Here is a 14,478-nt window from a genome sequence, read left to right on the forward strand (position 1 = left end):
CTTTCTGACTGTGTGTGTATCTGATTCTCTTTTGTGTTCACTACTGTAGTTTGACGAAGAAAATGTTAAGTTCTAAACATGAGGTTTGGTTTTTGTTTTTTTTTTAAGGCCAACCATTATAATTGTTCATGCTTTAGTAGATGGAAAATTAAATTCACAACCTCTCTAGTCTGTGATGTGCCTTACTTGACACTGGAAGGCTGTTCTCTAAATGTTGGCTGAATGAATGAATGAATGAATAAGTAAGATTACTCTTAATTTCTGAGGTACTTTAATATAAGTTATGGATATGAAAGGAAATCTCTCACAGGACATGAGAGCATGCTGGCAGAGGGGTAGTAGGCTGCAACTCTTCATATAGTTTTATACAATTACAAAACTTCATGTAGTTTTACAAAATTAAATTATATCAAGATAGAAAAATGTGATATTTGGAGATACAAATGGGTAAAGAAGATATAATGAAAACATTTTTATAGGAAAAAAGACAACTATTGTATAATAAAAGACAGCAGAAGTGCAATAGACATTCAGTTCAATTTAAACAATATTTATGGATCACCTCTTTCAAATAAGTATGAACACTGTCAACTATTATCACTAAGAAAAACTTTCATACATTAAAAAGGGTTAACTTCTTTGGACTTAACTTTCTCATCTGTAGAACTGAGATTTAGTACCCAATACCTCAAAATATCTCAAAACCTAAGGTTTTTGTGAGAATAAATTAAAAATTTGTACTACCTAGGACACTGAAGTACTTAAAAGTTTCCCCAAGATAATACTACTGATGATTATACTCAGTAATGGTTTCTTACATTCTTTGAAATGTGTTCAGGGAGCTTCAGCAGAAAGCTGATGAATCATTTTCAATGAGTTATTTTCTATCATATGCACTATTCCTTTAAATGAAATTAAGCCTCCTTTCTCCATGCTTCAAAAATTATTAAAAGCATTACTTACTTCTGATTATTTTAGTTTTCCAATCCACACACAGAAAAGAGATATTTATTTTTCCAAATCAGTATTTGAATAGAAATATGAAATGGAGAACTGAAAAACCTATCTAGTCATGTTTTCTTTTTAGGAGGTCAAGTGACAGGGAAGTTTGGAAGTTCGTATTGACAGGGGTCCAGGTGACGAATGGTGCATAGAATTTTTAATTAAAAATATTAACCAAAAGCTTCAAAAAAATTTCCCCTTTAGAAAAAAAAGGAATTCAAACTGGACTTGAATCTGGGGTCTAAGCCAGCAGTAATAATGTTCCTTAAAAGCATTTCACAGATAACAATGAGTGCATCGTCATCTGTTTCAGGAAACTTCAGAAACAGATGACATTAACACAGCTGGCTTGGGCGCACCGTGCTAGCCCTGTTAACAGTCAAGTGAGCGTTACCTGTTATTTGCTTCTTAGTCTCCAAGTCTCTGGTGTGCTTTAACACCTGGAGCAGCCGAGGCACCCCACTGAGTTCAGCTACCTCCAATTTATTGTCATTATCTTCAAACACCAAGTTTCTCAAGGCCCCACACACGGCTCGCTGGATATCTTCATTCTGAACTTTTAGGAGCTGTAGAAGCTTGGGGATGCCATGAAGCTGATAAACCTGGGGAAACAGATGCATATTTCAGATACTTATTAATTTTTATTTGATAGTAAAGATATTCAATGTAATATGAATGAACAGATGAAGTTCACTGAATTTGCTGATAGCTCCCACCAATTACTGTGTGGTGCAACCTGACACTCAGTGTACAACACACCCCAGCTCTAAGGCAGTAACTCCCATCAAGGGCTCAGGATAAATCTGCAAAGTTAAGATTGAAACCTATGAAAAAACTGAAGGACAAAGTTACGTGATAAAGGGTGAATAAATGGTAATTAAGTGCATGTTGTTGCTGTTTAGTCAGTCATGTCTGACTCTTTTGGGACCCCATGGGACTATAGCCCATCAGGGTCCTCTGTCCAAGGGATTTTCTAGGCAAGAATACTAGACTGGGTTGCCATTTCCTTCTCCAGGGGATCTTCCAGACCCAGGGACTGAACCTGAGCCTCCTGAATTGTATGCAGATTCTTTACCACTGAGCCACCTGGGAAGCCCAATTAAGGGGACAGAAAAGCCTTAATCACAATAAAGATGAAGAGAACTAGGAATCCAAGAAATAGAGAAAATTTTATGGAAGAATACCATATTACATGAATGTGTTTTCCAGGACAGAGCTATACAGTCAATATACACAATAGAAATCACCTCCATTAGTAGTAGGAATAAAAATTCATTTTTCATTTACCATGGCAATTGTAGTAGCAATGCAAAACCAACCCTAAATGCAAGTTTTTTTTTTTTTTTTGAGATATAAATGGCATAACATTTATGTTAGTTTCAGGTGTAGAATACCGTGATTCAATATCTGTATTTAGTAAGTCTATTACCACCACAGATAATTGGGCTTCCCTGGTGGCTCAACTGTGAAAGAATCCACCTACAATGTGGAAGACCTAGGGTCAGTTCCTGGGTTGGGAAGATCTCCTGGAGAAGGGAACTTCAGTATTCTGGCCTGGAGAATTCCGTGGACAGAGAAGCCTGGCAGGCTACACAGTCCAAGGGGTTGCAAAGAGACAGACACGACTGAGCAACTTTCACTTTCACCACACATAGTTTTTTTTCTTGTGATAAGAACTCTTAAGATCTATTTTCTTCGCAAATTTCTATTGTCATCATGCTGTACATTCCATTCCCATGACATTTATTTTATAATTAGAAGAATGCAAGCTATTTTTATAATCAATTGTTTTCACTATTTAAAAACATTTAAATAAGTTATGCAAGCATTTTAAGTAAATAACATAGCTTTATAGTTTTTAATATGCTACTTTAAAAATATTTCTTCTATACAATTATGTAAGAAAGGGCATGCTATTGGAGAAGGAACCTGAGGGTAAGAACTAGGAAGAAAAAAAAAGATGGCTTTGATTCTGAAACCTAAGGCTGTATAAGAAGAGGCCAAATAATGACAGTCTGAACAAGGTGACTTTGTGTTTTAGGCTGCAAATGTTGAAAGAAATCAGGAGGTGGATGCAGTATTGCTGAAGAGAAATGTTAAGTTACAGACTGAGGGCTTGCTTTCTCAGAGGCTTCCACTAGCATCTGATTAAAACTTTTTAGTCGGTAAGACCTTTTGGTAAGGATCTCAGTCACTTGTACTGTCTTAATGCAGAAATTTATAGGAATTAAGTTGCTGTGGATATATTTCCCCTTAGGATAAAGTTCATCATTTTATGAATGATGTCCTAACTGCACAACAGTTTCCAAGCAGGAGAGAGCTACATACTTGGCTCGGTGGTGCATTTCACGTTTTCTATGTATCTGATAGGCAGATAAATGGAATTTAAGACACTGTCTTCCAGTCTTACATCTTCCTTTGTCAGGACTAGGGAGAGATTAGCAAGTCAGGAATAAAAGTCAAGGCTATAAGATAATCTAGTAAAAATAATAACCACAATAATAATAAAACAAAAATAACAACTCTTCCTCCTACTTCTATCATTAGGAGGTATTGGCATAGTATTAAAATTTTTATATATTAATACATATATTATCTAAGCAATAGCTTGCAAGAACCTTAAGAGCAAAGTACTCTTCGGGTCCCTTTAAGGCAATAAAGAAGAACATTTCCACTTTTGACTCCCTCCAGAGGGAACAGACAATGGGAGACTGGCTACAGCAATTTTGTTGGGCTATGTCTAAAATCATTCTAATGTGTTCGTAAGAAAATGCTAATGATATCTATCAATTAGATCTGGTCCAGCAGATCATCTATTTGATCATCTGCTTCAAAAGCAGAAAGGCAAAACTTACTTGAAAACAGCTGATAACTCTTGTGTTTCCCTAATTCTGTCAATAGTTAGGTTTTATGATGGCTGAATTCCTATCCTATAAGCCCCTTAAATGGTAGATTGACTATGGAAATATTTCATTTCTTACTTTATAACTTACAAGTTGCCTTCTTCAAACTATGATGTGAAATGGCTTACTGGCCAAATTTCATTTCTACCTGTGATGACAGCATGGGTCAGAAGTGGCTAGTGGAAACCTCCACTGCCTTGTCCAGGTAGCATGAATGGCTGGCTTCTGCTAACAGCCCTCTGACCCATTCCATCACCCTGTCACCTTTATCCCCGTGGCTTTCAGCACTTGCTCCAGTCTAGAAAGAAGAAACTTCAGACACACCATACTCGGATAAATGCTGAAATCCAGCTACAGCTTTGCTCACTGGAGAAAGCGCCTCCCTAGTGTTTGGCACCTACCTCACATTTAAAAATAGATTTTAGCTATTTTTACCCATTTTATCAATTAAATGAATATAAATCATATCAAGTGCAAGAAGCTGATGACATTCTGTGTATTGCCTATAACTTGGACAGCTGGTAATGACTCCTATACACATTTGTTGTTGTTGTTTAGTTGGTAAGTTGTGTTTGATTCTTTGTGACCCCATGAACTGCAGCCCACCAGGCTCCTCTGTCCATGGGATATCCCAGGCAAGAATACTGGAGTGGGTTGCCATTTCCTTCTCCAGGGGATCTTCCCAACCCAGGAACCGAACCCATGACTCCTGCTTGGCAGGTGAATTCTTTACTGCTGAGCCACCTGGGAAGCCCTATATACATTAGGTCCAATGTTAAATGCACTGTTCTTGCCCCTTTGAATTCAGGGAAACAGGCAGGACCAGAGAAGTCATATATGTTTACTTTACACTGAATCCTCATGGGGGGAAATCCTTTGGGGAAAGGAAAAAAAAACAGAACTACATGAACATTTCAGAACTTCAAAAAAACTTCATTTGAAATGGTTTCTAAATATATGAAAGGGCAGAATCGCACACTAGAATTTTAACTTTCTCCTTCATTATTCCGATTCTCTTCCCTGAAAACTCTTAAAGAATTAAATGATGAGGGTTTCTGATAGCAAATAAGTAAGAGGGAACAGATTAACTCTCTTGGCACAAGGGCTCCCTCATGCCCTGGTGCCTTCACTCTCAATTCTTTTCCTGTCTGGAATGCTCTGCCATTCTGCCTTTCTGTTGGCAAAGTCCCACTCATCTTGCATAACCAGCTCAAATGTTGCCTCCTTCTGCAAAGTGTTACTCTTTCTTTTTGTCTCATTACAATTAATCACTCCTTGTAAATTGGTATAACCTTTAAGGAAGGCAATTGTTAATATGTGTTAAAAACTTCAAACATACTCACTTTTAGTAAACTTCATTAGGAAATAATTTGAAATGCAGACACAGATTAACATGACAATAGTAACTACATTATTTATAATACTAAAAAATAAGAAACCATAAATGTCCAATGATAGGGAAGGCTGGTTAATGGTTAACTGTCACATATTCATATACTGAGGTATCCACAGAAGAGGCAGAGCAATGCCTGAACTGACAGGGATTTTATTGGTCATATAGTTCCCTCATCAGTTCAATAGGATTATATAAGATGAGCAATTGTGTGCTAGGCCCATAGTAGTTCTCAACACATAGTAGTTACTACTATTATGGTTACTATGCCACCAATAAAAAATATATATTTTGCCATGCAGTGGCATGTGAGATCTTAGTTCCCCAGCTAAGAATCGAACCCCATGTCCCTGCAGTGGAAGCATGGCATCCAAACTACTGGACCACTAGGGAATTCTGTTTAAAAAATATCTTTAATGTTATAAGAAAATTATTCATGCAATGTTACTGAAAAAAGTTGAATATCTATGCATTTCTGCTCACAGATACAAGGAAGGGAATGTGACTAGGGAGTTTGGGAGAAATGGTGGGATTATAATGTATGAATGGGGATTGCTACTTTGTATTGTTTTTGAACAGCAAGCATGTATTTATGCATGCTTTTTAAAAACAAAACAAAAAGTCCTCAAAATAAAGCTACATATTCAATTTGATGACATCTATGTACATGCATGCATTAAAAAATTAGAGAGTAAAACCAAAATAAAACAATAGATGGACTGTGGGCTTTTTTCTTTCTTAATTTCCTTCTAAAGCATTTTTTCTTTTTTAATTTCTCAAATTTCTTATAATAAACTTAAAAAGATTTTGCAAAACAGTTATGGCAGTCACTGCTTCAGTGATGAGATTTGAAGTAGGCACGGAAATAAAACCAGCCTAAGAAGGGTCTTACAGAATAAATTACGGGATTTGTTCTTTATACTGTAGGCAAGCAGGACAGATATTGGAAAGGTCTCCTGGATGCTATGAAGAGAGTGGATAAGAATGGACACAGAGAGGTTAATTAGGAGCTGTATTAACAAAGATGACGGTGACAGGGATGAGCATGGTGGCACTGAGTAGGAAGAGAGAGTGTAGGTAGATTCCAGACACGTATAAGAGCAGCATTAACAGGACCTGAGGACCGCATGAGTGTGAGAGGTAAGGAAAAAAGCAGCTTAAAGTCTGTCCGTATTTTGGATCAAACTACCTGAGTGAATAACCACTCAGAGAGGAGAGAGCTATTATTTCAGGGCAAGTGTTGTATGATTATCTAACTGCATTCTCACAACAACTCAGTAGTAGGACTATTATTTTCAGTTTAAAGGTAGGAAAGCTGAGGTTGCGAGTGGTAAAGTATAGGTAATTCGGGTACTGGGACTCACACTCAGCCCTGGATACTTTTGAGAGTCAGTGCTTGAACCTCCCAACTCAGCAGAAAGAGCAAGTTTAGAAGGAGGACTGGATACTTGAAAAAATGCAGCAAAGAAGCTGTGTTCATTTTTAGATGAGCTGGTATTGAGTACAGCAGGATGCCTAGGAGATAAACAGACATGGGGTTTGGGACCCAAGGAAAGACATGGTCTGTGAGTCGTTAGCACTGAGATCACATTAGTGGACGTCAGAGGAGTAGATAAGGTGGGTCAGGAGATGGTGTCAAATAAGAAATGTCCCAGGAAAGCATCTAAGAAACATAAACATTTAAGGTGCAGGTTGAGGATAATTTTTTTTCAACAGAGGAAGCCTGAAGAAGCCAGAGAGATGGAAAAAGAGCCAGAAGACTCTGGGCCAAAAGAAGAAAGTTTCAAAAAGAAATGACGAATTGATGGTGTTAAATGCTGAATCTTACCTAAAGTAATAACTGAAAAGTTGTCAGTGGTCTTAAAAGTTTTTTATTTCAAGTATTGACCTCTATATCCAAATTGTTGCTGTTTTTAGTAAATACATTAAAAAAAACTATACCATCATTCTTAATATTAATGGGATTTTGTGAATGCCCTTGGGTTATATTGTCACAATTCTTAGATTTCCTATCAAGCATGTATGTGTTTACGTTTCATATAGTTTTCATGTTTCACTATTCTCAAAACCAGTCTTTGTCTTAGCTTTATCACACTGAGTAAGAGCTAAGAAAGAAAGCACAGGTTTAATCCTACATGTAAGCAGAGTTATATTTATAGTCAAATTAGTAATTTAAGAGTGGAAATCTAGCCCAACTTGGTTAACAAGAGAATATTTTATGTAATCCCACATTATAAAATGAAAACATGTATAAAAGTGCTCAGTTTTTAAAATTGGGAATAAAAAAAGATTCGTGTATAAAGGTTTATTACTAAATATATTAGATATTACTAAATATACTATTTTTTAATCCTTATTTTTTCCATGAAATAAACATAGATAAAGGGTCAGTGAGAAATACCCAAGACTTATGTAACTTTTAAAAGCAAAAATAGATGGAATAGATCTTTTGAAACAATACATAATAGATATCATGAAGAAAAATACTGACAAATTTACTTCATAAAATTTAAAATCATGCATAATGAAAGATGTAAGAGAAGTTAGGAAACAACATTGTCACATATGTAGTGATGGGCTAATGTGCATAATAAAGAACTCTTACAACTCAATAAGAAGCAGGCAAACATCTTAGAAAAATAACAAATGAGTTAAACAATGACAATGACTGAATAAATACCAAGTCAAAAAATATAAAAAGATGCTCATCTTCATGAATAATTAATGAATGCAAGTGGGGGGAAAAAAAAACAGTGGAAGCTCTGACTTACTACTCAATCTGTAGGAACTCAATCTGTTCTTTTTACTCTGTGAAATCCAGATTTTGAGTACTGTCAAAGCTGGCAGGTTAGTATATGTTGGCCTTTGGACTCTTATTTACTCTGTTTCACCAAGAGCAAATTAGGTTTGTTACCCAATGCATTTATGCCAACTGTACTTGTTACTGTAATTATGTAATTTATTTACCTATTCTGAAAAAGCTCTGTCTCTCTGAAAGCTAATTTGAATGCTTCAGAAAGACTAGATAAAGGAAGAAGAGCTTTGAAAAGATCTGTAATTGGAAGAAATTAACCTAAAAGGCTATGTAAAAATATAAGAATCTAGAAGGATATGAACTCCAATGAATTAGGGCCATTAGGTTCTCATTTTACTCCCAAAAATCTAAATAATGGCAAGTGAAACATAATGGGCATAGTTTATATATGAAAAACAATGACAAACTCTGTGTGTTTATAATTTTTTAAAAGATTTTCTCTGTAATTCTGATAACCAGATCAGTTATTAAGTCTTGATTTCAAAAAGAGGAAAATTTCTAATATAAAGTAATACCTTTCTTTCTGCTTATCAGATTAGCAAAAATGAACGAAGAAGAAGAATATCTTGTGATAATGGTGCCTGTAAATAGGCACTTTGACACCATGTTGGTGGGAGGGTAAATTTGTATAATTTAGGGGAAGATTTATAGCAAGTTATTTATCACAATTAAAAATGACTTACTAGTAATGAGGACTGGATTTACCTACCACTTAAATGATTTTAAAAACCAGACAAAATATCTAATTGTTTCAATAGCTGGACATGAGGCAATGATAGACAGTGATCCCTAAGAGATGGAGAACAAGGAGAGCCCTACTGCTGCTTCAGATCACAGTCTTGAGAGAGACCTCAGGCTGTGGTGTTGTGAGGGAAATCTTAAGTGGAATTCAACAAGCAGAGCTGAGAAGAAAGAGTGAAGAATCCAAGAAGAACAAGGAAGGAAGAGTACTAGTAAGAAAAGTACTGCACAGAAGGAGAACTCCTGAGATCTGCAGAGGGCCCCAGTTTAGTATTCAGTAGAGTATTAACCAGTTTTATCTTTGTGAGGAAATTGCCTGAGGCCAGGGAAGTAACTGCCTAAATAAAGTTACTGCTCCTCAGGCTCACAAACGCCTGTGAACAGTGCCTATTCTCACCAGTCAGCCAGAAAGACAAGGTTAGTCAAATAGCTATTTTAACAGTCTTGCATATGTTCAGAAACATGTTAAGTATGGACACAGAAGATATAAAAAAAGACTAAAATTTAACTTCTAGACATGAAAACTATAATTTACAAAATAAAAAATATACTGAATGAGAATAATGGCATATTCAACAATGCAGAAGAAAAAATCAGTAAATTTAAAGCACAGGAACTGAATTTACCCAAAAAGAAACATACAGGAAAAACAACTAAAAAGAAAAACAGAGTACGCATGCTCTGTGGTACAACTTCAAGCAGCCTAATATATATGTTAATGGCAGTTCTCAAAGGCAGGACAGATTTCCTAAATAAAATTTCAAAATTTGATGAAAAGCAGAAACCCACAATTTTGAGAAATTTAATGAACTCCTAAGCATAAGAAACCTATGGAAAACTGCACCAAGGTACATTGTGATCAAACTGTCCACAACAAGTAGAAAGATAAAATCTTAAAAGCAACTTGAGAAAAAAAAGCAACTTGAGTAGGCAGGGAGAGACACATTATGTACAATGGGACAATTAGGAGGACAGGAGATTCCTTGTTTGAAACAATGCAAGTGGCAGGACAGTAGAGTAACAAGTTTCAAGTTCTGTTTTTAGGAGTTTTGTTGCTAGTAAAGCAAAATGAAAGCAAAAATGAAGTTCTTTCTCAGATATACGAAAGCTAAAATAGTTAATCATCAGAATACTTGTACTATAATAAATGTTTTAAAAAATTATTCAGGCAAAGGGAAATGACATCAGATGATATTTATAGAAAGAAATGAAGAGCACAGAACAACTTAGACAAAATGAACAAAGATTTTGGTCTTTGAGTAGCATAAACTGCCAAAGTTCAACAGGAGGAAATGGATTGTCCAAATAGCCCCATATCAGTTAAATTAAATTTATGGTTAATAACCTCACAAATAACACTTAAAGGTAAAATCAGTTTCACTGGTGAATTCTACCAAACATTTAAGGAAGAAAGAGTACCAAGCCCAATCACATTCTTTTATGAGGAGAGGTCACTTTCCAATTTATTCTATGAGGCTAGGAGACTCCTCAATCTAAAGCTGGACAAAGATACTATAAGAAAACTCCAGATTAATATCATTTATAAATTAGCTGTGCAATTTCTTGACAAAATTTTAGTAAATCTAATTAAAAAATATAAAAAGTGACAGTACATCATGACCAAGTGAGTTTTATCATAGGAATGGGGTAAATTTAAAAATCATAGTAAAAGACCATATTAGCAAAATTAAAATAAAAACCCCAGAAATCTTTCAATAGATGTATAAAAAGCATTTGGTAAAATTCAAGTCATTCCTTAGTAAAAATTTCTGCATGCTTAGTCCCTCAGTCATGTCCAGTTCTTTGCAACCCCATGGACTGTAGCCAGCCAGGCTCCTCTGTCCATGGGGATTCTCCTGGCAAAAATACTAGAGTGGATTGCCATGCCCTACTCCAGGGGATCTTCCCAATCCAGGGATCAAACCCAGGACTTCCACATTGCAGGAGGATTCTTTACCATCTGAGCCACCAGGAGAGCCCTTTAGTAAAAATAAACTCTATTAAATTAGGGATAGAAGGGAAGTTGTTCAACTTGATATGGTGATTTATGACAAGTCTATACCCACAGGTAACATCAATGTGAAAGCGAAAGTTGCTCAGTCATGTCCGACTCTTTGTGACCACATGAACTATACAGTCCAAGGAATTCTCCAGGCCAGAATACTGGAGTGGGTAGTCGTTCCCTTCTCCAGAGGATCTTTCCAGCCCAGGGATCGAACCCAGGCCTCCTGCATTACAGGTGGATTCTTTACCAGCTGAGCCACAAGGGAAGCCCAAGAATGCTGGAGTGGGGTGCCTATCCCTTCTCCAGGGGATCTTCCCGACCCAAGAATTAAAGCAGGGTATCCTGCACTGCAGGCAGATTCTTTAAGAACTGAGCTATCAGGGAAGTCATCAAACTTAATGGTAAAAAACTGAAAGCTTTTCCTTGAAGATCAGAAATAAGGATGTCCACTCTCACCACTTCTATTCAACATAGTATTGAAAGCCTTAGCCAGAGCAGTTAGGCAATACAAAGAAATAAAAGGCATCAAATTAGAAAGGAAGAAGTAAAATTGTCACTATTTGCAGATTACACAATATTATAGATAGGAAACCCTAAAGACATCACAGAAAACTATTAGAACTAATTAACAAATTCAGTAAAGTTGTAGGATCCAAAATCAATATATGAAAACCAGTTGCATTTCTATATACTAATAACAAACTATCAGAAAGAGAAATTAAGAAGACAATCTCACTTTTAATTGTATCAAAAAAATAAATAAAATCCTAGGAATAAATTGAACCAAGAGATGAAAGATCTGTACACTGAAAATTATAAGGCATGGATGAAAGAAACTGAAGACATAAATAAATGGAAAAATATTCCACAATCACAGACTGGAAGAATTAATACCATTAAAATGTCTATACTATCTAAAGCAATCTCCAGATTCAATGAAATCTCCATTAAAATTCCAATGGTACTCTTCCTGAAAGTAGAACAAGCAGTCCTAACATTTATATGGAACCACAAAAAACACCCTGAATGGATAAAGGAATCTTGAGAAAAAAGGACAAAGCTGAAGGCATTATGCATCCCTGACTTCAAACTATACTAAAAAGCTACAATAATCAAAACAGTATGATACTGGAAATAAACACAGACATACAGATCAGTGGAACAGATTAGAGAACCCAGAAGTAAATCCAAACACTATAATTGATTGATCTACAACAAAGGAGCCAAGAATACATAATAAAAGGTTTTGCATCAGCTGCACAGCCACATGCAAAAGAATGTAACTGTACCACTATCTTATTTAGTCACTAAGTCACGTCTGACTCTTTTGCAACCCCATGGACTGCAGTCTGCCAGGTTTCTCTGTCCATGGGACTTCCCAGGTGAGAATACTGGAGTGGCTTGCCATTTCATTTTCCAGGGGATCTTCCCAACCCAGGGATTGAACTGACGTATCCTGCATTGCAGGTGAATTCTTTACCACTGAGCCATCTGGGAAGCCCAATATACGCATGATGTGTACATATATATACACACACACACACACACACACACACACACACACACATGTATATATATATATACACACACACACATATACAAGACCGGGAGATAACTGTGGCTAAGATCATGAATTCCTTATTGCCAAATTCAGAATTAAATTGAAGAATGTAGGGAAAACCACTAGAATATTCAGGTATGACCTAATCAAATCACTTACGATTATAAAGTAGAAGTGAGAAATAGATTCAAGGGATTAGATCTGATAGACAGAGTCCTTGAAGAACTTCGGACGGAGCTTTGTGACATTGTACAGGAGGCAGGGATCAAGACCATTCCCAAGAAAAAGAAATGCAAAAACGCAAAGTGGTTGTCTGACGAGGCCTTACAAATAGCTGTGGAAAGAAGAGAAGCGAAAGGCAAAGGAGAAAAGGAAAGATATACCCATCTGAATGCAGAGTTCCAAAGAATAGCAAGCAGAAATAAGAAAGCCTTCTTCAGTGATCAATGCAAAGAAATAGAGGAAACCAATAGAATGGGAAAGACTAGAGAGCTCTTCAAGAAAATTAGATACACCAAGAGAAAATGTCATGCAAAGATGAGCAGAATATAGGACAGAAATTGTATGGACCTAACAGAAGCAGAAGATATTAAGAAGAGGTGGCAAGAATACACAGAAGAACTGTACAAAAAAGATCTTCATGACCCAGATAATCACGATGGCGTGATCACTCACCTAGAGCCAGACATCCTGGAATGTGAAGTCAAGTGGGCCTTAGGAAGCATCACTATGAACAAAGCTAGTGGAGATGACGGAATTCCAGTTGAGCTATTTCAAATCATGAAAGATGATGTTGTGAAAGTGCTGCACTCAATATGCCAGCAAATTTGGAAAACTCAGCAGTGGCCACAGGACTGGAAAAGGTTAGTTTTCACTCCAATGCCTAAGAAAGGCAATGCCAAAGAATGGTCAAACTACCACACAATTGCACTCATCTCACATGCTAGTAAAGTAATGCTCAAAATTCTCCAAGCCAGGCTTCAACAGTACGTGAACTGTGGACTTCCAGATGTTCAAGCTGGATTCAGAAAAGGCAGAAGAACCAGAGATCAAATTGCCAACATCTGCTGGATCATCGAAAAAGCAAGAGAGTTCCAGAAAAACATCTACTTCTGCTTTATTGACTAGGCCAAAGCTTATGACTATGTAGATCAAGACAAACTGTGAAAAACTCTGAAAGAGATGGGAATACCAGAACACCTGACCTGCCTCTTGAGAAATCTGTAAGCAGGTCAGGAAGCAACAGTTAGAAATGGACATGGAACAATAGACTGGTTCCAAATTGGGAAAAGAGTACATCAAGGCTATATATTTTCACCCTGCTTATTTAACTTATATGCAGAGTACATCATGAGAAATGCTGGGCTGGATGAAGCACAAGCTGGAATCAAGATTGATGGGAGAAATACCAATAACCTTAGATATGCAGATGACACCACCCTCATGACAGAAAGTGAAAAAGAACTAAAGAGCCTCTTGATGAAAGTGAAAGAGGAGAGTGAAAAAGTTGTCTTAAAGCTCAATATTCAGAAAACTAAGACCATGGCATCTGGTCCCATCACTTCATGGCAAATAGATGGGGAAACTGTGGAAACAGTGGCTGACTTTATTTTGAGGGGCTCAAAAATCACTGAAGATGGTCACTGCTGCCCTGAAATTAAAAGATGCCTGCTCTTTGGAAGAAAAGCTATGACCAACCTAGAGAGCATATTAAAAAGCAGAAACATTACTTTTCCAACAAAGGTCCATTTAGTCAAGGCTATGGTTTCCCACTAGTCATGTATGGATGTGAGAGTTGGATTATAAAGAAAGCTGAGTGCTGAAGAATTGATGCTTTTGGACTGTGATGTTGGAGAAGACTCTTGAGAGTCCCTTGGACAGCAAGGAGATCCAACCAGTCCATCCTAAAGGAAATCAGTCCTGAATATTCATTGGAAGGACTGATGCTGAAGCTGAAGCTCCAATACTTTGGCCACCTGATATGAAGAACTGACTCATTTGAAAAGACCCTGATGCTGGGAAAGACTGAAGGTGGGAGGAGAAGGGGACGAAAGAGGA

At 36.7% G+C, this 14,478-nt stretch overlaps 1 protein-coding gene across 2 annotated transcripts in view; it reads right to left on the reverse strand.

Moving 5' to 3' along the window:
• PKP2 (plakophilin 2) overlaps window positions 1–14,478 on the reverse strand; it is a 106,844-nt gene that overhangs the window by 60,413 nt on the left and 31,953 nt on the right. For both annotated transcript variants that reach the window (XM_020906721.2, XM_020906720.2), the window contains exon 5: window positions 1,397–1,604. In XM_020906721.2, coding sequence (XP_020762380.2) covers window positions 1,397–1,604 — 208 coding nt within the window. The remainder of the gene's footprint in view (window positions 1–1,396; window positions 1,605–14,478) is intronic.

This window comes from Odocoileus virginianus, chromosome 23 (genome assembly GCF_023699985.2).
Source record: "Odocoileus virginianus isolate 20LAN1187 ecotype Illinois chromosome 23, Ovbor_1.2, whole genome shotgun sequence".
In the NCBI taxonomy this organism is placed as follows: domain Eukaryota; kingdom Metazoa; phylum Chordata; class Mammalia; order Artiodactyla; family Cervidae; genus Odocoileus; species Odocoileus virginianus.